The sequence below is a fragment of the Lacerta agilis genome, chromosome 2, assembly GCF_009819535.1.
Source record: "Lacerta agilis isolate rLacAgi1 chromosome 2, rLacAgi1.pri, whole genome shotgun sequence".
In the NCBI taxonomy this organism is placed as follows: Eukaryota; Metazoa; Chordata; class Lepidosauria; order Squamata; family Lacertidae; genus Lacerta; species Lacerta agilis.
The window spans coordinates 97,237,163-97,263,155 of NC_046313.1; the positions used below are offsets into that span (position 1 = coordinate 97,237,163).

Here is a 25,993-nt window from a genome sequence, read left to right on the forward strand (position 1 = left end):
CTGGCTATGGCTCTCCGGGTTTTCAGACAGGGACATTACCAGGCCTATTTGGAGAGACTGGGGATTGAGCCTGGGACCTTCTGAATGCAACACAGCTGTTATGCCACTAAGTCATGGCCCTTTCCAAAGCAAAGGCAGGGACACAGAATGATGGACCTTAAGCTGTTCGGCAAGTTTATATGGGAATAAGCCTTCTGAGCACCTGGCACCAATTTTTATTGTTTTTATTTCTTACCTGCCCTTCACCATAAGGTCCCAGGGTGAGTTACAACAATGCAAAAAGCAATTATGAAAAGTGGTAAAACCTTTAAAATTATAACAGCCAACGAAACCTTTCCACCCTGAATGGAACAGTGTAAATTCATCCAAAGAGGTGGATCCCACAAAACCAAAGACTTTAAGAGTCTTGTGGCACCTTAAAGACCAACATGCTTATTATGGCATGAACTTTCACGCAACAAAGCCCATTTCATCAACTGCACAACTTATGATCCTAAATTGGCAAGACAGACACACTGAGGGTGGAGGGGAAGAGAAGAGAATGCAGAGAAGTGAGGCCAGAGGAAATGGAATGCATACAGAGCAGAAAGTGACAGCTACCTGAAAGCAAAATAGTTACAGTAACCAATTAACAACGCAGCAGAGTGGCCAATTAACAAGGTAGTGTTGGTGCTAATGCAAACAGCCTGGCATTAGTAAACTAATTAGCACATGTAGTGTGAATTTTTTTTTTTTTTGAAAAAGCAGCACAGCAGCAATCTTGATGTAACCCACAGGTGACATAATTGAATTGCCCGATAAAGGTCAGTTACAGAGTGTCCTGGAAGACTGATAGGTGTTCCTGTTACTTTCTGGACATCCCCGTTTCTGATGTCAGAGAATGGTGTTGGGGTTATGGGGGGAGGGAGAGCAGGATATCACTACAGTAGATAAGTATATAATTTGCTTACAGCTATTCAGTGAAGGTGACTGTGGCTGATCCAGAAGGTCTCTCTGCGACTGGATACATCAAAGTGTTTCTTGTGGAAGTAAAGCGCAGTGGGGACGTCTTTCTTAATTGCACGTAAGCATCCAAGGTAGTGCTTGGTTCTATAGGGTGTGTATCTTGTGCTTGTGTATAATTGATAGACTTTTTTAAGACCACCCTTGACGGTGGAATGAAGTCTCTAGAGCAGTGATGGCCAAACTCGACCCTCCAGCTGTTTTGGTACTACAATTCCCATCACCCCTGACCACTGGTCCTGTTAGCTAGGCATGATGGGAGTTGTAGTCCCAAAACAGCTGGAGGGTCAAGTTTGGCCATCACTGCTCTAGAGCTTCCTGTAGGAACATAGTAGGACTGTTGGGGGCGGGGGCTGGGCTGGGCGTGGAATGTAGGAACAGCTATCCATTTTCTGCTGTCTCACCTGTAGGAACAGGTGCTCATTTTCCCCTGCCCATCCTAGTCCCAGTATGGCCTCTGCTAGTCCAAAAGGTTTTGCAGATTTCTGAGACATTACTAAAACGTCCATAACCAGACTAGGGATAATAGTGGGGCAGATTATATATATATTCATTATGCTGCTTATAAGTATAAGTTCCTTATTGTCATGTGTGGAAAACCATATCACCTTTCTGCTTGGGAGCAGAGATTGTCTGAAACTCTGAAATAATAAGAATAATTTTAAGTAAGAGCAGGACGTAAGTAGAGGTTCTACTGTACTGTTTATAAGCCGTGTTGCCTTTTTAGTTTTTTCAGTATTGGGAAAGGCAGATTGACTCCTAGGACAGGAGACTCTGTTTCAATGGCTCTGGTGAACATCACTTTGGACGAAGAGATTCCCATTGGGGTGACTGTTGGCAAGTGTCATGCTGCAGGAGAAGATCCAATGGATCCTATTGCCTTTGTTCTTAATCCAAGCAATCCTTACTTCATGATTGACAAAGGTAAGCCATGACAGATGTGAATCCTGGCAAAACCCTACCCCTAGCCTAAATCCTTTGTTTTTTATTACAACCACAGGAGAAGAGGATAGCTCACCGTCAGTTTACATAATTCTCCTGGAACAGATGTTTTGGACTACAATTCCCATCAGCCCAAACTGGCTGTGCTGGCTAAGACTGATGGGAATTGTAGTCCAAAATATCTGGAGGGCACGAGGCTGGCAAAAGCTAGCTTATGTGAAAAACAAAGGTAGCCAAGGTGTGTGGTGCATAAGGGGGAACCATTATTTCAGTGGGCGATGGCTTTAAGAGGACCAACCAATATGTTGCAAAATAATGGCAAATTTATATGAAGTTTGTTTCTTCTACAAGGGGCAGCATATCCCATGGAATATGCAAAGAGCCACTTGGGGTATTACAGGGCGGGCACCAGGCATCAGCATCATACCTTAGACAGCTGCTGATGCCCCAGATGGAGGCCCACTGCCTATCCCTGGAGCCTCCTGGTCCTTTTTCTGCTCTAGTTCCTTTAATACCAAGTCAGACCACCATTCTACTATAGCTAAATATTGTCAACACTGAATGGCAGCTGCATTACAGGACTTCAGGTAGGATGTTTTTCGAGCCTTAACCTGAGGCCTTTTGGATGCCAAGGATGTGTTGTACCATGGAGCTATGGTCCTTCACCATTGCTGGTGCCCATTTGCTTTCAGGCTTCCCTAGACATCTTGTTGGCCACGTTAAGAACAGGATGCTAAATTAGGTGTGGCTTTGGGCTTGACGCAGCAGGGCTTATAAATTAAAATAGGAATTTCTGAAAACTTAATGAATGCCAGGATAGAATACACCAAGGAAATGTTAACTGGAAGAGAATTCTGCAACTGTGGAGCCACCACCAAGAAGGCCCCGCTCATGTGTTCACTAACGTAACCAATTTCAGTAGTGGACACACAAGCAGAACATAAGGCGGAGGTCTTAGATTATGGGCAGGTTCATAGTTTAGTAAGCATTACTAAATGTTCCAGCCAGGCCAGGCCACAGATAATCATCATCATTATCCTAACAACTATTTTGCAGCTCGTGGTACTCTACTAATTGCATCTAGACTGGATGTGGAAGAGGCTGGATTTATCAGTGTTCAGTCATTCACCGTTGTGGCTTGCAGCAGTACCCGGAGGTGTGCAGGCATTCCTGTGATTGTGAATGTACATGGAATCAACGACAACGTGCCATTCTGTCATCAGTATGTATACAGGTGAGCTAGTGAGTCAAGAAGCGGCAGGAAATTGTTAGCTATGTTTTTCTCATAATCCTTCACATAGATATTCAAAAAATATAAAGAAGCTCATTGACAACAATCGAACAAATGGGTCAAAGAAATATCCCACGCCATTGGAGCAAATGGAGCCCTGCCCCACCATATTCAGTCTGCCCCCAGGCAGCTCCCACCTGCTAGCCTTCTTTCTGACAAGCAGTCCAGTTGGTGGCACTGCCTGTCAGGTTCCATTTCCTTAGTCTCAGGCTGCCAATGCACATTTTCCCTCTAGAACCAGTGGGGACTAAATTCTTGCTTTGTTCTACCTAGTTCTCACACAGTCTAGACCAGGCATAGGCAAACTTCGGCCCTCCAGATGTATGGGACTACAATTCCCATCATCCATAGCTAACAGGACCAGTGGTCAGGGATGATGGGAATTGTAGTCCCAAACATCTGGAGGGCCGGAGTCTGCCTATGCCTGGTCTAGACTTATTACACACACACACACACACACACACACACACACACACCTCTGAAAAGCACTTGTCAGGCTAGTTGTGAAAATAAAAGCTCATTGCAGATTGATTATGTATTACCCCACAGTGAGCCTATTTGAAAACAGATGCATGCTGTCTCAGCAATGGGTGTATGGTCTATACCTGACCAATGACGTTGTGGGTGGGCATATACCATGATAGCAAGGGCAAGGTTTTAAAATACATAATCTAATCAAGGGGAGGGTTTGCAAGTAAGTATCAAGTAACCGCACCCACCTGTCTCGACCGCAGGATGTGCAATCTTGTTGAGGATGTGTGTTGAGAGAAACTGATTTTTCGCTCTGCAAAATGGGAAGGCAGCCTCAGTGTTGCCCTTGTAGAACTCAGCAGGCAGGAGGATAGGGACAAAACTAGAATTACTCACCTCTGTCTGTCTCTGTTTCCACCTACTGTTGGTCTTCCTACCCACCCAGAAGGCCCAATAGGCACTAGCCACAACTGGCCAGCACATATTGTTTTAAGGAGACTTCAACTCACTTCCCTTTATCCTGAAAATATGTGAGTAGCACTGTAGCACTTAAGAGAGAGGGAAATCTTGTTGGAATCCCCCTAAAAATGTGAAGGAAAAGTAGTCAAGTTAAGTCTTTTCTTTCTATTGAATTGACTCTTACAAATATGTTTTAAAGAAGCATTCATGACAGTGCAGTTATAGGACTATAAAATAGGGTTCCATTATACTCCTGCCGTGGTTGCGCTTGAACTACTGGGTATAAAAAATTTCAGACGGATTACAGTCACTATAAATCACAGTGTGCCTTGTGAAGTTACACATCTAGATTCTCCCAGTCTGAGCACCTTGTGGAACGTCATCTTAAAATGACAGGTGCTATCATTAACGGCTTCTGATTTGATAGACATTTAGAGAAGAAAACTGAGGTCGCTGGTACAAGCATGTCACATTTTGATGACTTCCTTTTAATCAGATATACCAGCAGAGAAGTTATTGCAATTAATACAGTGGTTGCTAATGTCAGATGTCACGATACGGACAATCCCCCCGATGAACTCCATTATGAACCCAACAGTGGCCCGGTTGGTACTGGAAAGCTGTTTGAACAAGTTCCAGGTGCTAAAAATGCTATTCGGGTGAGTAAATGAAGATGTGGGAGAAGACAAGTCAAGGGCACAGCAGCTGAACAAGGGAGGATTCATCATAGCTCAGTGGCAGATTAGCTGCTTCGCATGCAGAACATCTCAGGTTCAATCCCTGGCATGTCCAGGTGAAAGAAGCCCATGGCAGATCCGAAACTCTAGCCAGCCAGTCAGAACAGAATAAAACATATTGGGCTAGAGGGACAATTAGTTTGACCTGATCTAAGGGAGCTCATGTATGGTACTGGACATCCTAGGATGGTTGAGGAAAAGATTCCTTTGGTAAAATTCATGAACTTTAGTCTGGAAATGGTGGGGTTCTTTTTTCCCCTTTTGCAGCTGAATCAAGCCAATTTCTGGTCTTAGCTTACTATTTTTGAATATTTTGTTTTAAACAGTTTTTATTGATAATCTTATTCTTTTATTCTTTTTGTAAACCAGTTTGAGGTTTTATTACAATTGAGCATTATATAAATGTGATATTGTAATAATATAATATAATTTTATTACATAAATTTAATATAATTTTATTATATAAATATTATAAAAATATATAATATAATATAATATAATATAATATAATATAATATAATAATATTACTTTTAGAAGATATCTGAAGGCAGACCTGTATTGGGAAGTTTTAAACATTTGATGTTTGGTTATGTTTTTATATTCTGCTGGAAGCCACCCAGAGCAGCTGGAGAAACCCAGCCAAATGGGCAGGGTATTATTATTAATAGTTATTATTATTATTATTATTCAGCAACAAGCCTGGGTTTGTCACTGAGTGGCAAGTGGAAGCTAACACCATTCTTGGCCGTCCATTGAATATATCTGTCTGATAATATGCATAGTTTGAGCCACTCTGGCCTCCTTTTGGAGGAAGGGTGTTGTGTAAGAATAAAGTGATGCTGCTGCTGCTGATATTTGCATTCACCTTTTTTATTTTTAAGCTAATTGGCCGTAATTTCCAAGATCTCCCATGTTCCCCACCACCACCACACTTTTTAAATAGAATTCTTTTGCCATTTTCCAGTTCTCAGGTATGGAAGCTGATCTTCGGGACAAATACATACTTTTGTTAGTAGAGCAGCAATTTCACATATGAGTTCTCTGGGAACTCTCAGGTGGATGCCATCATGCCATCTGGACCTGGTGGTTTATACCCTGCATTCCAATCAAGTGATTCTCAAGGCAGTTTACAAGTAACAGCTTGTAATAATAACACAAACTCCGTTCCGCATTCAAGCTCCCAAGATTCATACACACACACACAGACAACCCAGCAGCCTTTCATCCTCCAGGTAGGAGCAGCAAAATACTTCCTTTCAGTTCTGCATTCCTACGGCAACTGGAGCCAAGTGTTCTTTCTAGCAGGGTGCGCCAAATCGCAGTCCTCCGAGTGTGAAATTGCACCTGGTTGAGTCTTATCCATAGTTGCATCTGCATTTGTAACGGGAAAATTGAGATGCATTTAACTGTTAATCTGAAATATGCAACAGCTTCGATCTGCCTTTGATATTACGCTGCATGGTTTAATTGTTCACTCTTGCTGTGTTGGAAGATAACAGAATATTTGGACTACGAAGACCCACGGAATCTTGCAGTTGGCAGCACCCATGTAATGACTCTCTCTGTTTTCGATGATGCAAATCCATCACACACAGGTGAGGATTTTAATAAGAATCCAAGTGTTTCTTAGCATTCCATGCCTTTTGCTCTTCTGACCATTTCCTCCTTTGTGATTCTTGTGTGGGGAATCCATCTTTTCATAATAATAATAATAATAATAATAATAATAATAATAATAATAATAAATTATTTGTACCCCACCCATCTGGCTGGGTCACCTCAGCCACTCTGGGCGGCTTCTAACAAATATTAAAATATGGCAGATTAAAACTTTATTTGCTGCCAAGGAGTGTGGTGGAGTCTCTTTATTTGGAGGTCTTTAAGCGGAGGCTTGACAGCCATCTGTCAGGAATGCTTTGATGGTGTTTCCTGCTTGGCAGGGGGTTGGACTGGATGGCCCTTCTGGTCTCTTCCAACTCTATGATTCTATGATTCTATCTTCTATGTCTCCCTCCCTCCCTCTCCCACCTTGCCCCAGCTTTAGGTTTGGAACCTTAGGACCATGAAATAGTAAGTGACACTTTTGAGGACCACTCTGCCTTGATTCTGGGGATGAAACACTGGCCATAGCTTAGTATTTATTGATCATTACACCTGGATCCCATATTTTGTCCAAGGAGCTCCAAGTGGTATACATGGTTCTCCCTTCTCCGTGTTATTCTTGCAACAAAACTTTGCAGCACAGTGATTGGTTCATGGTCTGCCAGTGAGTTCCGTGCTCCAGTTTGGATTGAATTATGGCATCCCAAATCCTAGTCCAGCACTCTAACCAGCATACTGGCTCCCTCTGACACAATGGAGACCTAGGCCTCTTGTTTCAATTTACTCTCCTGTTGGTTGTTTTCCTATTTGCTGTCAGCTGGGTGAATTCTCAGGTTAATACTTGGAAAATGCTGGTCTGCTTGTTCTTTTATTAGTAACTGCTACGGTAATTGTCGAAGTCTTACCTGTCAATGAATTTGGGCCGGCATTCAGTAAAGCAGATTATGCGTTTGTTGTTCCTGAAACGGCTGGAGGTACGTTATAATATTTGATTGTTTCTTTTTAAAATAAAGTAAAATATATTAACCGCTTTGCCTTATAAAAAAAAAGCTCAGAGGAGCATAGAATGGTAATCCTTTCTTTAAAATAAAAAAGTTCAAAGACACAACGAATAAAGCAAAACTTAAGCATAGCACGAGAGCTGCTGTACTAAACTTGAACCAGAAGCTCAAAATGAAGAGAAATTAAGTCATAACATGGCAATGATCATTATACTCTGATAATTGTAACACTGTAATTATAAAAATTGCAGTTCTTTGTGTTAGTGTGTATGGTTTATTTTATTTTCTATTTCTTAAAAATTATACTCTTATTGTTTGTTTATTATTACTCTCCTTTGGAACATAAAATTACATTGAAGGCATGGAATAGAAATTATGGGAAGGAAGGAAGGAAGGAAGGAAGGAAGGAAGGAAGGAAGGAAGGAAGGTTGGTTGTCACCTGCTCATAATTATCTATAATTATTCACACTTTTACTGGCCTTGACTTGAAATTTGAACTGGATACCGTTTGCATTAGTCATAGGAAGGCATCACATTTCTCCACCTGTTGTTGTTGTTCAGTCGTTCAGTCGTGTCCGACTCTTCGTGACCCCATGGGCCAGAGCTCGCCAGGCACCCCTATCTTCCACTGCCTCCCGCAGCTTGGCCAAACTCATGCCAGTCGCTTCGAGAACACTCTCCACCTAGGCCACCAATATTGTCAACTTTGACTGGCAGCAGCTCTCCATGGTCTCAAGCAAAGGTCTTTTCTGTCACCAGCTACTAAATTGTTGCTAGCTGGAGATGTGGGGGATCAAACTTACAGCCTTCTGCCTGCAGAGTTTGTGACCTGTGTACCACTGAGCTATAGCAATGGGCATTGACTTGAATCAGTTGAGGGAGGGTGGAAATCATGTAGTTGAAAATAAAAAAATGCAGAAACATCACGATGCTATAACTTCCTTTATAGCAGTGCCCATAAAAAGGCCAAAAGAACGAGCTGCATTTATTTAATTTTTTTTTTTTTTGCATTAGCACAAAATTGCCTTGTATGGGGTCTTGGTAGCTATATAATTTGAACACAATACGCCAATCTGAAATATTTAAAGTAATTTTCTTTGATGAAGTTTGACATATACACGCATCCACTGCTGACAGCAAAAGAAAATGGCACACACACACACACGAAATTAGTTTCCTTTTAACCTGAAAAATGTGTCGTTTCATCACCACCACCTCCCCATCTTGTTTAAAAAGATCCGAAACAGCTTCATGATAAACGGAGAAGCTCAATCACATTGTGCCGGAAGCCACGAGGGAAATGCAATTCGCTTACAGTAGTTTTTCAAGGAGAAAAGTTGGCAGCCTTTCAGGAGCCTTCATAATAGCTCTATTTTAAAACTTGAGCTTGAGAAGTGCTCAGGTTAGCTTTTTATGCTTTATTGAAAGGTTAATTTCACACCCATGGAAAAGTATCGGCTTTCTATTATGTTTAACAGTTACAATGTGGAAATGAGAGCAACTCTTAGTATGTACTTGTGCAATATAAGCTGCATTTTTAACCCGCTGTTGTGTTTTTTGAGGGGAAGGGCCAGAGCTCAGTGGGAGAGCACCTGCTTGGCATGCGGAAGAGTAATTCACCATCATATCCAGGTAGAATGGGAAGAGGCCTCTGACTGAAGCCGTGGACAGATGCTGAAAGTCAGTGTGTAGACAGTACTCAACTAGGTGGACCCAGTGGCCTGATTCGGTATAAGGCATATTCCTAAGGCCCAGTAGTAGACACCTTTTATCTGACTGCAAAGGTTTCAGCTCAGGCTTTGTAGACAAGGTTTCAGCTCAGGCTTTATAGACAAGGTAGTGCTCACCCAAACGTTAACTAATATCTCCTGGTTTTGCAATGTGGAAACATTTCCCCTCCTCTTCTCCTTTGCCCACCTGTCACCCTTAAGTCCTGGGTCAGTTTACAATTAAAACACAATATTATAGTCTGTTTCAAACAACTTACTACTCTAGAAATTAGGTGGGTACTGATATGCACCTCTTTGCCCCGGTTTTTGACACTTGAGGTATCTCTTCAACATTTGCCGAAAGCTATATAATGAATAATAATAATAATAATAATAATAATAATAATAATAAATTTATTATTTATATCCCACCCATCTGGCTGGGTTTCCCCAGCCACTCTGAGCTGCTTCCAGCAAAATATTAAAATACAATAATTCACCTCTGCCTGGTTCCCTGTAACTTCGCTTCTCGCAGTGAGGGAACTGCCAGAAGGCCCTCTGCACTGGATCTCAGTGTCCAGGCTGAGTGATGATATACTGGGCCGAGGCCATTTAGGGCTTTAAAGGTGAGCACCAACACTTTGAATTGTGCCCGGAAACGTGCTGGGAATTGTGTCCTTCAAACGTATGCAATGAAGGTGCCAGAAGCATCTCTGTGGGGAATGTGTTCCACAATTTAGCGATTACCACAGAGAATACAGTCTCCCTGAGCTTCTGAGACTGGCGGAACAACCAAAATGCCCTCTCTGCTGATCTTAACACCTTAGAGTGAAGGAGGTGATCTTTTAGGTGTTGGGGGCCTAAGACATTTAGGGGTTGAAGCACATGTGAACACCTTGAATTGGGCCTGGAAATGAACTGGCAACTGGGGCAGCTGTTTTAAAACAGTTCACCAATAAACAGAATCACGTTCGCTAGTCACTACTTGTCATCTGCTTGCTGCATTTACATGAACACCAGGCATGCTATTTCAGAAATCCCAAAAGGATTCAGGCTGGACTCAGGTGGGTCTCGCCTATGGACCTCAGCTTTGAATCGGTCAGCATCTCCTCCTGCCGTTGGTCTGGACTCCTTTCAGCCTTATTATGTTCCATTGCTCTGAACATTTTAAATGATATAGGGAAAGGACAACGGTGGCAGCAACTTACTGAGATCTGATGCAGTTGCTGCAAAGAGGCGGAGACCTATGTATGGGAGGTAGGATAGAAATGAGGGGCTGATACAAAACATTTTGCAGCTTGAAAGACAAGCTGGCATCCCTCCCCATTCCATGTACGAAAGCTGTTTGGGCTGACAACTGAATCTTACTTCAGCACTGCAGATGGGATAGCATCCTGCAAGGCACCTGGGGAAGCAGAGCAGTTTAGGGAGGCCAGGACAGGTGACAAAGCATACACAAATGTGTCCTGCAACAGAGGGTTTAGGAGGAAGAGCCAGAGAGCTGCTGGTCTGATGGTATGCCAAATGCAGCAACCGAGGGCGAGGGGACAACTTAAGTCCATCTTTTACCCACCAAGCCATTGAGTCTAAACCCATAGTTGCTTAATCCGACCTCAATTCCTGTTAGGGAATACAAATATAATCCTGGAAGTCCTTGTTTTGTGACATTTTAGGGCTAGCAGTTCGAAAGCACAAAGGGCAAGTAGATAAATAGGCACTGCTCCGGCGGGAAGGTAAACGGCGTTTCCGTGCGCTGCTCTGGTTCGCCAGAAGCGGCTTAGTCATGCTGGCCACATGACCCGGAAGCTGTATGCTGGCTCCCTTGGCCAATAAAGCGAGATGAGCGCCACAACCCCAGAGTCGTCCACAACTGGACCCAATGGTCAGGGGTCCCTTTACCTTTACACTATATAAATTAACAGCACTGATGTGCGCAAGAGGCACAGCTGATCTCCATATTTAGTGACACGTGGATCCTTCCTCTTCCCCCACCACTCACCTTTGAGTTCACTCTTTTGTCTGTAATCAAAATGCCACGCAACTAGTTCAGGGGAAGATGCACCCCCTAGAGTCTTTTATAGAGAAAAGAAATCAAATTGGAGAATAATTTAATGGTCAATTACGCCGCAGTCTCATCCCAACAGCGATAAATGCAGCTTATGCCTTGTACTCATTGTGAGGTAATTAAGGAGCTCCTGTTTGTGTCATTTTTGCCCTGTTATATGGCTAAATAAGAAGGGATTGCTAATAAGCCTTTACAAAGGCAGCACAGTAATAGGCTCATTTTCTGAGCACTCGGCTTTCACTATTGAAAAAGGAGAGGCTCCACTTAGTCACTACTACATTAATTCCAGGTAAATGAAACCGAGTCTGAAAATTAGCACTTGTAAAACACCACTGTCTTCTTACAGCTCACCATAAAGTTGGACAAGTAACTGCCACAGATGAAGACTACCCATCAGACTGTGTGACCTATAGAATAGGCCATGGAGGCATTTTTTACCCCGTTGAGATATTCTGGTTGGATCCAGTGTCTGGAGTGATAGAACTGATAACAGAACCAGACTACGAATCTGTCCAGCAGTACAAACTGATCATTGAAGCTGTTGACTGTGATCTGTTTCATCCCAGAACTGCTAGTACTCTAGTAAGTCTGAGATAACCAGTTTTCTTACGAACATAATCCAGCCAGTTCTTTTAACTTTCCTTTCTGCAGTAGCTGAATTATGGGCACTAGAATGGGAAAATCGAAGGCAGGCGGGTGTCATGCAAACCGTTTTATTTCATAGGGTACCATTGTAAAGAAACTCTTGTGCCTTTGCCAGACCATTTTAAGAACTCCAAAGGTCCAAGGTGGGCCTTGCCTTTGTTTTCACTGCTTCTTCCAAGTCAAACCATCAGCATGACCAGAGAGCATGTCACATACCCCAAAGGGACTTATTTGATGGCTAGATATGTAGTGCTGAGCAGTAAAGGTAGCATTTCTTTTTAGAAAAGAAGAAAAGGTAAACTAAACTCTGGAATTCTCTGCCACAAAATATGGTAATGGCCACCAATTTAGACATCTTTTCGAGGGGGATTGGATTGAGACTACAGTTTCAGAGCTCCCACAGGCATCTAGTAGGCCACTGTGAGAACAGGATGTGTTCTTATCACAAATTATGGGCTGTTGGAAAGAATTCAACACAAGGGGTGCTTTTTTCCCCCCAACGTGGTAGCCCCATGCATCACGTGAAGCTCTGTCTTGAAAAGGAGGCAAGGAAGTCATGGATGAAGAATGATTATGTCAAAAAATGGAAGGCAGTCTTAAAGGGTTGCAGAGGGTAGAGGCAGATGGGGGGGGGACAAGGGAACAGATGAAACAACTAAGAGTAAGGGAAGGAAGGAAGGATTACCTGGTGAGTGATATGGAGACAATTACACAAAGATCACTAGATCTTACCACCAAAAAACTCTTTGCAGTAATCTGGTCTGGCATCCTGCAAAGCACAAGTAACCGAAAAACAACTTTCAGAAGAGCTCTAGCCCCATCTTGTCGGTAAAGTTGTCTATCCCATGTGGATTAGTGGAGACGAGAAGGTGCCACCTTTCAACAGCACCATGTGGCTGTGTGCCGAGCATAAAGTCAGACTAGGAAAGCTCTGAACTCTGGAAATGCGAAAAGCTCCATTTTGGGCTAGGGTTTTCAGTGGGTCTTGAGGAAAGAGACATATTGGAATTAACATCCCAAATTACAGCATACTTTATAAGCTGGGCGTGAGGGGCTTCAGTATAAGAACACAAATATATCAGAAATTAGCAAATACACCTCCTTCCTCATATGGCTCTATATGCCAGTCCCCCTTTTTGTCATGCAAAGTCATGACTGTTAGTATTGGATGTCCTGGTCACAGCTGGGGTCAGCTGGAGCTGCTGGCTGTTGCAACGGATACACTGCAAGCAAGCGGCTCATCTGTTGAGCATGTCTCTGTACGGCTGTTCTGTCCCTAGCTGCTGGGAACATTTTAATTAACACCTAAAGGCATAGGATTATTGTAACACAGAAAGCTCATTCATTGATTATAAATTACAAGCTTGCGGCACTTTCTTCTGTAACACTAGGGTGTAATAATGATAGGTACAACAGAATATATATTTTCAAGAAAGGGGGGCATGTGGAACACATAACAGCAGATCATGCCTAACCCAAAGAGACTGTTCTCATTGGCTTTCCATTTCTCCCTGTAATAATAATAATAATAATAATAATAATAATAATAATAATAATAATAATAATCCCAGATGCACCGCTCCTGCAATCATCACAAAGCATTTGGATTTGTTACTTAAATTTGATGATCTGATTTTGGTGATTTGGCTTAATCCCACAGAAGCCAAGGAGGCTAAAATCAGCATAGTGAAAGAGCAGAACGGGTTGCATAAACCCAAGCAAACAATTGCTTGAAGTGGGACACATTAAGCCAGCTACTAGTATAGTGGCCCAACAAAGCTCAAATGAATGATGTCTCAGACTGCCAAAAAGAGGTGTGTCAAGAATACATGGCTTGCTGGGCCCCTTTTGGCTTGGCAGGGTGGTTGTTGTTGTTGTTGTTGTTGTTGTTGTTGTTGTTGTTGTTGTTGTTGTTGTTCAGTCATGTCCGACTCTTCATGATCCCATGGACCAGAGCACGCCAGGCACGCCTATCCTTCACTGCCTCTCGCAGTTTAGCCAAACTCATGTTAGTAGCTTCGAGAACACTGTCCAACCATCTCATCCTCTGTCGTCCCCTTCTCCTTGTGCCCTCCATCTTTCCCAACATCAGGGTCTTTTCTAGGGAGTCTTCTCTTCTCATGAGGTGGCCAAAGTACTGGAGCCTCAACTTCAGGATCTGTCCTTCTAGTGAGCACTCAGGGCTGATTTCTTTGAGAATGGATAAGTTTGATCTTCTTGCAGTCCATGGGACTCTCAAGAGTCTCCTCCAGCACCATAATTCAAAAGCATCAATTCTTCGGCGATCAGCCTTCTTTATGGTCCAGCTCTCACTTCCGTACATTACTACTGGGAAAACCATAGCTTTAACTATACGGACCTTTGTCGGCAAGGTGATGTCTCTGCTTTTTAAGATGCTGTCTAGGTTTGTCATTGCTTTTCTCCCAAGAAGCAGGCGTCGTCTAATTTCGTGACTGCTGTCACCATAGGGCCTACAAAAACTAAAGCATTATTTTATAGGGTGGGGAAAGGAAGTGTCTTAGAAGCTTTTATTCTCCTTACCAACACAGATGTATCTTACTTTTTTCTGGTGGAGAGGCAACAGTGTGTGACTGGGGCCTGATTAAAGTACAGGGATTTAGGCTGCAATTAGTCTGCTCCAACAGGAGATGAAGCTGTAACCTGTCGTGTAAAATGCCACTTGCTGTTTCTCTGTCCTTCTTTGATCCGAGCAGCTTCTTCTCTGACTTCCGGAGAGCAGGTTTCTGCTTAAGCAATGCCCTGTGGACTTGTGGACTTTTGTTGTAGGGAAAAAACAACCTATTTCAAAAATTCAGCCGCACTGATTTTTTTCAGCAGCCATAGCACTTTGCTAACGCTTTCTGTCTCCCAGATGCTGCTACAAAGCAGTTAACCTAATTACAGGTGTCATGGGCCCTGAGGGCAGGTGGAGTTCAGTCAACCAAGCAGAGACCTGGCTCTAGGGTGATCCAGAAGTGCAGAGGAGAAGCGACCAGAATTGGTGTCAAATACAGGTGCTCAGTTAACACCAAAACTTCACCTTGGGACAAATGTATAAATCTATGCTGCATTTTTTAAAATTAAACATTTTAAAACTTCCCTATACTGGGCTGCCTCCAGATGGCTTGGGGGCTTGGATAACTCCATACCCTCCAACATTTCTCTGATTAAAATAGGGATTATCCTAAGGAAAAGCGGGACATTCTGGGGTCAAATCAGAGACTGGGATGGCTTCTGTCCATCAGGGACTGTACCTGGAAAATAGGGACACTTGGAGAGTCTGATATGGATCCCTGTACTGTCTACTCAGGCTGGCAGCAGCTCTCTGGAATCTCAGGGAGAAACTCTTTTCCATCACTTGGACTGGGCAGGACTTCAGATACAGGACACCTTCAGGACGACTGTTCTCTGTAAAACAGGACACCTAGCCAATCCACTTGGAAGAGCAGCTGCCCCACATTAGCATGTGGGAAGGGTCCCTGAAATACCTCTTTGGCTGTGTCTCCTTGTCCTCAGTGGCTCTGGAATATTAAATGTGTTGGATGAATGCATCCAATCTGTGAGAGAAGCAGCATGCTGCTGTGCCCTGAATCTCCCATATTATGCATTGATCAGGACTGTGGTTTTCTTGCCCCCTAGACTTGCTAGTGAGCGCCTGTTAGGTTGTACAGAGAGCTTTCCTCATCCTTTAGCCCACAGGGGCTCATTGTGCAACCGGATCTAAGTTGTTCAAGGTTTCCAAGTCAGAAGATTCCGTTTCAGTCCGGCTTGAGCTCCAGCGCCTATTGTTTTAAGCCTGGAATAATTATAATTGCTTTTTTAAAATGATAATCGTAAAAAAAACTGCTAAGAGCCACGCCTTCCTATTTCAAATGCTACTGTCTCCTTCTCGCACAAGTAGATCAAGGGAGAGTGCTGGTACTTTCGGTTTTCCTTTGCTTGCAAACAACTGGAAAATGCCATTACTGCCGTCCAGTCCCCACACCTGTAAGGGAAAAGATTCCTGAAACAATTCTCTTTCAGAATTATTAAAGCAGCTTTCCCGAGGTGGAGGCAAGCCGGTGACTATATTTAGCCTAGCTGCTTAACAAAGGCATTATGCCTCTGAACGCCAGTTGATGGGAACTACGGGTGGGCAGAAATGCAGCTGAGCTGATGTCCAGCTTTCAGGCTTCCTGCAGGCACCTGGTCGGCCACTGTGAGAACAGAATGCTGGACTAGATCGGTCCAGAAGACTCGTCTCGTGCTCTTAATTTTCTAGTTAATAAAAGCATGCTTGTGTGTGTTGCCCGGGGGTGTGGGGGGTGTGAAAGCTTCTTACAGTGTTTCTCATCCGAATGCTGTTCTGCGAGATGAGCTTACTGAGGTCACTCATGAATGTTTCAGGTGGGAAACCATTCATCATCTCCTTAGGCTGAGTCTGGCATTTCCAGCTTGCTTGGTGTTTTGATCTTTTCTGTGTAAATGAACATCGCAGATCCCCCTGCCTCCCACCCTTTGGTTTAGAATATCTAAGCGGAACCTGCAACAGAATGTAGGTGCAGAACACCAAACCTCACCACCACCTCCCTCTCCCCATCCCCAGCAAACAGCGGCAGCTTGGGTGATGGGAGGTATTATTATTATTATTATTTATTAAAATATCTATACCATCCTTCATCTGAGAACAACAGTGAGGTTTACAATATTAAAAAAACACACAAACGCAAGCCATACTAACAAACAAAAGCAATACCCCCCAGTTTAAAAGACCATAGATTGTTTAATCAGCCAAAGGCCTGGGAAAAGAGAAATGTTTTTGCCTGGCACCAAGAGATATGTAATGAAGGCACCAGGCGAGAGAATTCCACAAGTGGGGAGCCACCACAGAAAAGGCCCGTCCTCATGTTGCCACCCTCTGGACCTCTCGTGGAGGGACTCAGGCATCGATTGCAGGGTCTGGGTTGGTTCATATGGGGGAGAGGCAGTATGCTGAGCCCCACTCCTGCTACTGCCTTGACAGACACATCCTCCATTAATCGCCTTGTTGCCTTTGATCTCCTCTGAGCCAGTCGACACAGCTATGTCTTGTGACACTCTTTCTTCCAGGGCGTTAGATTTTGTTAGCAACAGTAGCTGAGCCATGGCCCTTCAGCACTCTTCTGTGGGGCCCCGTTATCTGTGATCCTCTTGATTTGCTGTTGTTTCTTTCAACAGGTGACAATAGATATCAGAGAAGAGAATGATGAAGCCCCTCTATGCACACCCCTTACCTATAGAGCAACAGTGCTAGACAGTACCTCCCCAGGAACAAATATAAACAGCTTTCGGCTTACCTGCCATGATAGAGACTCTGCTGATACTTCAATGCGGTTTGAGATTGTTTCCGGTAAAAGTTCTCTCATCACGAAATGTCTCCTTATGGTTTTTGATGTGGAGCAACACTTTCCAAACTTTGTTGGGCTTAGCTAGGGTTTCAATCTCCACCCTAACCACCAAACGGAGAGGCTCTGTGCTTTGAAGAGCTGTGCGAGAGTCACGGAGGAATACAATAAGTGGAACCTTTTCTGGCATGGATATGTGGTGGTGGGAGAAGAAACAGAATTTGTTGATTTCTGTGTTATGGATGGTTAAGGGCATAGGTTCTTGGGCTTCGTATACTCACGGCTTTCCTCAAAGAATCCTGGGAACTGTAGTTCGGCCTTCACAGAGCTACAGCTCGCAGCCCCATTTAAGAAACTACAGTTCCCAGGATTCTTGCCGGGTGGGGGAGTCATGCTTTAAATGTTGGGTGTGTACACAGGATTAGTTCCATGAAATCGTAGTGCACTCTAATGCCTCTCAGGCCATAGTAACCACTGATACTCTCAAGAGGGAAGAACAATTCCCTGCCCCTGCAAGCCTAGTTTGCACCTTTGCTTGACTTCTGCTTTTCAAATGTGCATCTTTTATGAACATTCATTTTAAAAGGAACCATTATTATTATTATCATCGTTCTTAAAATTAAGGCTTTACTGAATTTTGCATATTTCAAGAGAGAAAGCACAAATATACAGACAAAAGAAAATAATAAAAAGGTACCATTATTGCCATTGGTGATACCATTAAAAGTGCATTCATTGTAAGCCCTTTTGTATAAAAATACACCCGAGATAAGATAAAATTTTAGAGGCATTTAGAGGCATTCTAATCTCTCTTTCTGTTCTTCGCACAAAGGAAATGGTGGTAACCATTTCGGTTTTGACCCAATTCGAGGGTCCAGTTCACCGCGACTGATCGTGAAAAGCCCTTTCGACTTTGAAGATAGAATGGACGAGCAGACCCAGTATCATCTTGTGGTTCACATTATAGACGACAACTTGTACAATAACTCTCTTTCCAGAGCTATGACAGGAACAGTCCTGATAGATGTTTCTGTGGTTAGAACCAGGACTCCTCCAACAACAACGCCATATTTTGATGTAAGTAGTACTTTGTGTTTAGTAAAGACCAATTGAAACAAACAGGTATCCAGTGGGAAAAATGCTACCCATTGGTGAGAAACCTATGGCTGTCTCTTCTTCTTTGGCGATCACTCATAGCTGAGTAAGATTGTCTTCCATGAACACGGTTTTAACAGTGAGTCCGTAAGTGACTGTGGAGGCTAATTCCCGATCCACACGTCCTTTCACAGTGGGGAGATAGGTTTCCGGGCAGGATGTTGAGCATGGAGAGGGTTTGCCAAATGTGCCTTCCTCTTAGCACGTTTCTCCCTTTCATCCTGAGTTCGAGCATCTTCAAAGTTCATGACACCTGTTCTCCAATTGGAGCGCCCACAGACCAGTATTTATACTACATTTTTAAAAAAGATTTGCCTTGAGAGAGTCTTTAAATCTCTTTTGTTGACCATCAGCATTATGCTTTCCATTTCTAAGTTCGGAATAGAGTGCAGTGGTACCTTTGGTTAATAACTTAATTTGTTCTGGAGGTCCGTTCTTAACCTGAAACTGTTCTTAACCTGAGATACCACTTTAGCTAATGGGGCCTCCTGCTGCCGCCACGCCGCTGCCGCGCCATTTCTGTTCTCATCCTGAAGCAAAGTTCTTAACCCAAGGTACTATTTCTGGGTTAGCAGAGTCTGTAACCTGAAGCGTCTGTAACCTGAAGTGTCTGTAACCCGAGGTACCACTGTAGTTGCTTTGGCAGACAATAATCAGGCATCTGAACAACATGACCAGTCCAACAAAGTTGATATAGAAGAATTGTTGCTTCGACACTGGTGATCTTTGCTTCTTCCAGGACACTGGCATTTGTTCGCCTGTCTTCCTAAGTGATATGTAAACATTTTCGGAGACACCGTTGATAGAATCTTCTGAGGAGTTGGAGATGGCATTTATTAGTGGTCCATGTTTCACAAACATACAGTATCATCCAACTTAATGGTGTAACATTGGAAAGTGTCAATCACTTCTCCTACCTGGGCAGTTATCTTTCCACAAGGGCCAATATTGATGCCGAAATCCAGCATCGCCTGAGCTCTGTGACTGCAGCTTTCTCCTGATTGAAGTGCAGAGTGTTTGAGGGCCGGGACATTTGCAAGGAAACCAAAATGCTTGTTTACAAAGCTATTGTACTACCAGCCTGTGGCTGTACAAATACTGTTAGACTACAATTCCCATCATTCCTGACCATTGGCTGAGGCTGATAGGAGCTGTAGTTCAACAACATCTATGGAGTCATAGGTTCCTCATTCTTATTTTAGAGTAAGGGTGAATTGCAAGCGGCCCCTGAACATTGCAACTCAACTAACTTACCCGGGACTCAGCTACACTCAGTCAGTTATATCGTTGTAACTCCGTTGTGAAGATGTGGCACCCAGATGGTGCTGTAGAGCACAAAATTTGTCTATGCGAGTTTACATAGGGTTTTTCCTTTTGTTATAACGATCTAATTTAAGACTTATTTATAGCATTTCCCCCCCTTTGTGTAGATCCATCCCCAAAGTCAGTTTATTAAAATGAATCGTCATGACTAACTTAGCTCCATTAATTTCAATGGATCTACTCTAAGTAAAAACTACTCAAATCCAACCCCTCCCCTGCCTTCCCGTAGTACTTTTCTTTGAATTACTGATATTCTAAGAAATCCAAAAAAGAAAGGCCCTGGGTCTCATTGTTCAGTAGACTGAATTAGTTACAGAAGATGCTATTAACAAACTTTCTTTCCCGGGCGGGGGGGGGGGGCTGCATGGGGCAGTGAAGGGTATGTTTGTTTTAAAGATAACAAGTCAAACTCTTTCTGCTTTTGCCTGTTAAAACAATCCCCGCCTGGCAAGTGCAGGTGTTGGGCACAACTCAAATTGACTCTTTCCTCTTATTAAAAGTCAGGAGGATGTTCACAGCCACTCAATATCCTGGCTGTCAGCCACACTTGCGGCTTTGTTCAGCAAATGCAACAGAGAGCCCATATAGCAAGGTGACTATAGCGGAGATGGAGGGGGACACTTTTGCCACAGTGTCGGCCTCAGACAGGCAGCCAAATCTCACGAAAGGACAGCCTTGAATACTTCTGTTTATTTGGTTGCTAACTTGAGCATAAAATTAAAAAGAATGTATTCCTTAATTGGTTAAAAGCAGAATGTAGAAATCCCAGAGGGGGATTAGCTGCAGAATGGCCAAATTGGATGTAACCTTCTTGAGTTTTCAGCTCTTTGGGAGTTGTCAATTTTAGCAGTGTGTGACACAATAGCTTTGAACAAACTTTGTTAAAGCTCTTTATCAAACAACATTCAGGACTACTATGCTTGAATTCCAAGAGGACTCCCCCGACCCGCCCGCCCACCTGAAATCATTTAGCAGCTGCCCAGACTTTCAGTCTGGTCCCCTGACTCCACCTTTCTCCCAATATTCCTTTTTGTGGCCTTGCTGGCTATGTCACAATAAGAAGGCACAACTCTCATAGCTGCACAGAAATGTTAGGTACACTCCTCTGCCTATCTATAAAGGCTAGGGGTGGAGGAGAAGCTCCTCCAGTTTTTATGCAAAGCTGGCTAATTCAAATTTCCTGAACCGAGACATGAACTAAAAGACAGCTATCCTTCAGAATTCGTGCCTCTCCAAATATTGCAGTGCAGCTCTCCACCCAGACAATGCAAAGATAAATTCTAACATTTTGAAAAGCACAGACAAAAATTGTGTATATTAGTCAAAATAACACAAAAATATCATTGTACTAGGGGAAATCAGGCAAAAAGAATGTATTTTCCTGTGAACTTAAAAATAATAATTTTGAAGTGATGGGGGGAATGGGGGCAAACTCAATTTAAGATTTGAAAAAGAAAAACGAGATATTGGAAGAAGCCAGAAATGACAGACCCATCCATCCCTAGTGAAGGCTGCATTAAGCCAGTGGACTGGGAGGAGTTTGATCATGCAATGAGTAAATGCTCTTCATTCTGGATCCCTTATCTGTAGGCTGGGATATGAGCAGGGGGAGTGGGGCAGAATCTGTACAGCATCAACAACAATGCCTTCGTTTCTGCAGTGTCTTTATATACACATTTTATTGTATGTTCCTCGTGACTTGAAATCCCATTCTTGGTGTAGATTATCCTATTTAAACACTCCTGACATGTCCTTTTTGTGTTCTGAATAGTTTCCCACCCCCAGGCACATTCTTTTGTTGTTCAGTCATTCAGTCATGTCCGACTCTTCGTGACCCCATGGACCACAGCACACCAGACACCCCTATCCTCCACTGCCTCCCGCAGTTTGGCCAAACTCATGCTAGTCGCTTCGAGAACACTGTCCAACCATCTCATCCTCTGTCGTCCCCTTCTCCTTGTGCCCTCCATCTTTCCCAGCATCAGGGTCTTTTCTAGGGAGTCTTCTCTTCTCATGAGGTGGCCAAAGTACTGGAGCCTCAATTTCAGGATCTGTCCTGAAGTTCTTTTAGTTGGTCTTAATCACACTCCCCCGGTGCTATCCTACAGTTTCTTGTGTTGTTGTTGAGATTTAGCTCGGATTTCCCATGCACTGCATCAAAACTAAAATGGTTTCAGAGATTCCTCTCTCTCTCTCTCTCTCTCTCTCTCTCTCTCTCTCTCTCTCTCCCTCCCTCCCTCCCTCCTTCCCTCCCTCCCTCCCTCCCCCCCCCATACAGCCAAAGAAAGGTCTGACCATTGTATACACATCAGTCAACACATTCCGTTCTGATAACTGGTATGTCCCGTTCATCTTCACACTGACGGCAATTATGACTGTTGGATTGCTTGCTTGGTCGTGTTTTCTGATGTGGAGATATGGCGGGTGTAAGGAAGCATGTCTGAAACAGCGGAACAAAGCTCCCAGGGAAATAAAAAGGTATGTATTTTGACATAATGGCCAGAATCCAAAGAACGAAAATCTGTGGAAACCTGTGAAGGACAGGAAGATTGTGCATAAAATTTGGGATTCCTTTGTGGCAGTTCTGTTTTCTATGGAAGGCTTGGGCGGGATGTGTGTGTGTGTGTGTGTGTGTGTGTGTGTGTGTGTGTGTGTCTTTAATACTAGTCTCATAGCCTCCCTTGTTGTGCTACCATTTCCCACCTCAGACCGACTTCCATAAGCCAATCTGGTAAGATGATTCAAGCACCTGAACTTTCAGTCGCCAGTGAAAATAAATGCTGGGTCACATTCTGATCCACCTGCTCCAAGCATCTGCGACAATTGATGCCTTATGTTCTATATGCATGCAACTAAAAGTATTTGCAATATGTCTGACTCTTATTAAATTTCTTTCTATTACAGAATAAAGAAATATAGTTTAGGTAAGTCCTTCTGTGAAACTATAAATACTGTTGCTATAATGTTTGTTTTGTTATATCCAGATAATGGATAATATGTGTGTGTGTTCATTGATTTTATTCCTATAAGTAAAATGCCTTTTATTGTTGATGCAGGAACCCAGAAAGAGAACATGGAAGTGATAACAGTAAGTAATATTGTGACACTGGCTGAAAAATGACACAACAGGTGAGGAATTTTATTATGAAAGTTCACAATAATTAAATAAGTATACCCATTTTTGCTATGAGGTCAAAGTAAGTCCAGTCAAATTTGACTATGGGGTGCGGCACTCATCTCAGCTTTCAGGCTGAGGGAGCTGATGTTTGTCTGCAGACAGCTTTTCTAAGTCATGCAGCCAGCATGACTAAACCGCTTCTGGTGTACGAGACACCATGATGAGTGCCAGAGCATATGGAAATGCCGTTTACCTTCCCGCCGCAGCGCTACTTATTTATTTACTTGCACTGGCGTGCTTTCGAATTGCTGGGTTGGTAGGAGCTGGGACAGAGCAATGGGAGCTCACCCCATCATGTGGATTCGAACTGCCGACCTTCTGATCAGCAAGCCCAAGAGGCTTGGTTGTTTAGACCACAGTGCCACCCGCGTCCCAGTAAAGAAAATATATATAGAGCAGGGGCGTAGCAAGGTAAATTGTTACCCAGGGGCATTTTTTTTTGTCACAACCCCCCCCCCCCGAGGCATGGGAAGGTCAGGTGGTACCCAGTGCGGAAAATTTCTTGTCAACCCCCCCATTGATTCCCCCCCCCTGCAAAATGGTTTTACGTTATTTCATATTATCTTACAAAGGAATAATAACAAGTAATAATAATAAAAAACTTTTATTTATATCCCACCCTCCCTGGCCAAAGTCGGGCTCAAGGTGGCTAACATCAGACACATAACATTGGTATAAAATCAAACAATAATTAAATTACCTCCTAAAAACATCTCAAAATCAAATTAAAGTCTAATTGGATGGCTTTCCACAGGGTTAGGGTTGGGAATAGTAAGTGCTCTCTGAACTGAAATTTCAGCCTTCGTGACATAGGAAAACAGCCAAGTGAACAACTATTTTGGTGGAGGAGGGTCAATATATTAACCGATATGCATGAAATTTCATATATAGCTATATAATCCCTAGTATAGTAAGATAAGACCTTCGGAGCAGGCATTTAAAAAATAAAATAAAAAAATTCCAAAAAAAATTGTTCCTTGATAATTTGTCACCCCCTCCATTATGGAACCCGGGGCGGCCCGCCCCCTTGCTACGCCCCTGATATAGAGAGAGCCATCACTTCCATTAAAGCAAACATGGAAAGTCTGCATCAGCCCCAGGCAGCATGGCCAATGGCTGGCTATTATGAGAGTTGTAGTAAAACAACATCTGAGGAGCCAAATAAGCAACTATTCCCCCTCCCTTTGACTTCCCCACCCAAAAGTCTGGTATCAGGCTGTTGCAGATCAGCGGTGGCTGTGTCCAGCATCTTCCTCCAGGGATGGTCCAGCACCTCTCCTCTTCCTTCAGTGGAAATCAGCATCAAGGCAAAGAAAGATGATGGTAGCAAAACTGTTACCTGCTTTGCAGTTGGTCTGGCTACTGCTTCTCTCCTGCTGCTGGTGGTGAGGTGCTGGTGTTAATTGAAACCGAGTCATTTATTAATTTCGATGATTATGAAACTTGACCACTCTTGTTTTCACTTCAGGAAACCTCCACTTATGAAACTGTGTTCAATGGAGAAGCCAAAGATCCAGGTAATATATCCTTCCCAGGAGGAATGTGGGGAGCGTTCACGTGACACACCAACACCCTGCAGCCGACACACTAGCGTGTTGCGACACACAGTTTAGAACAGGGGTAGGCAACCTAAGGCCCGGGGGCCAGATGTGGTTCAATTGCCTTCTCAATCTGGCTCACGGATGGTCTGGGAATCAGCATGTTTTTACATGAGTAGAATGTGTGCTTTTATTTAAAATGCATCTCTGGGTTATTTGTGGGGCCTGCCTGGTGTTTTTACATGAGTAGAATGTGCACTTTTATTTAAAATGCATCTGGCCCCCGGGCCTTAGTTTGAGGACCCCTGATTTAAGGAGTAAGATGATTTGCAGCAGTCATTTACACATGCCTTCTATGGGTTGTATGGAAATACCTTTCACAAAATCCTTTGGCAGTAGATGGTGCCACCACGCCTCCTGAAGTTCACCTATTCATTTGTTTCATTCAGTACTTCTTATTCAACGGCTACTACCTATGATGACTGTGTTCTTTTTCCACTCTGAATGCCTGTTACTGGGAATTACAAAGGAAGGACCCTGTTTGTGGGCTTCCCATAAATAGCTCAGACAGTAGAGCATGGGATTCTTAATCTAAGGGTCATGAGTCCGAGCCCCGCATTGTTCAAAAGATTCCTGCATTGCAAGGGGTTGGACTGGGTAACCCCCATGGTCCCTTCCAACTCTATGTTTCTATGATTTGGTTGGCCAATGTGAGAACTGGATGGTGGACTACATGGGCCTTTGGTTTCATAAAGCAAGGCACTTCTGATATTCTTCATCAATATGAAGCAAAATTTTCAGAAATGAAACTAACTTTGCATTAGTTCTAGTCACAGGTAATAATGCAACGTTATGCCATTTTCCTTTTCTTCCTTAGTCACAGGAAATCTCTATCAGTATAACAGCAAGTCAGGAGCAAGAAAGTGGAAAGTCCCTCAAGAACCCATCAGAAACAATCTGGATCTCACAAGCATATCTTCGGTGTCTCGGAGTCTCTCTCCTGAAAAGAACATGCCAATGAAATTCCCTAAAGATCCATAACTTCTTCAGCCTTTAAAGCCAATCATTCAATCATAACCGATCTATTTCTCTACTAGTCTTCAGCGGGAAGATGGATTTAGTATCAGGGAGTGGGGTTCAGATGGACTTTTGAATGTGGATGAAAAGAAATGTTTTCAGAATGAAGCCATGTTTGTTTCTGAAGGCTGTTGAGACATGGGCTCTCTCCTTGGTAAGACATGATACAACATCATTATATCACCCTGCATCCCTAAGCAGCTGCCGAAAGTAGAGCAAAGCCAGAGAAGCCCACAATACAAGGACACCATGTCATGAGTTTTGTATAATGAAATCTATGGTAGGGAATGTTATTAAGCCTGAGGTCCACATTCACTCATGGGCAACTTTCCAGGGGGCAAATCAAGAGTAAAAAGTGGACAGAGAAACATATTGCACATTTGTCTCCTCTATCTAGGCGAACAAGAGATGTTATCCGAGTGCAAGGACTCATT

General features: G+C 43.3%; 1 protein-coding gene across 1 annotated transcript; it reads left to right on the plus strand.

The window, feature by feature from the left end:
• Window positions 1–1,812: 1,812 nt before the first annotated feature.
• LOC117042950 (cadherin-related family member 3-like) lies at window positions 1,813–25,636 on the plus strand. The gene is made up of 13 exons (XM_033142575.1): window positions 1,813–1,926; window positions 3,001–3,178; window positions 4,662–4,824; window positions 6,396–6,498; window positions 7,381–7,479; window positions 11,627–11,862; window positions 17,122–17,293; window positions 18,121–18,365; window positions 22,045–22,244; window positions 22,671–22,690; window positions 22,823–22,854; window positions 24,413–24,461; window positions 25,360–25,636. The coding sequence occupies exons 1-13, from the start codon at window positions 1,869–1,871 to the stop codon at window positions 25,521–25,523; spliced, it is 1,719 nt and encodes a 572-aa protein (XP_032998466.1). The 5' UTR covers window positions 1,813–1,868; the 3' UTR covers window positions 25,524–25,636.
• The last annotated feature ends 357 nt before the right edge of the window (window positions 25,637–25,993 follow it).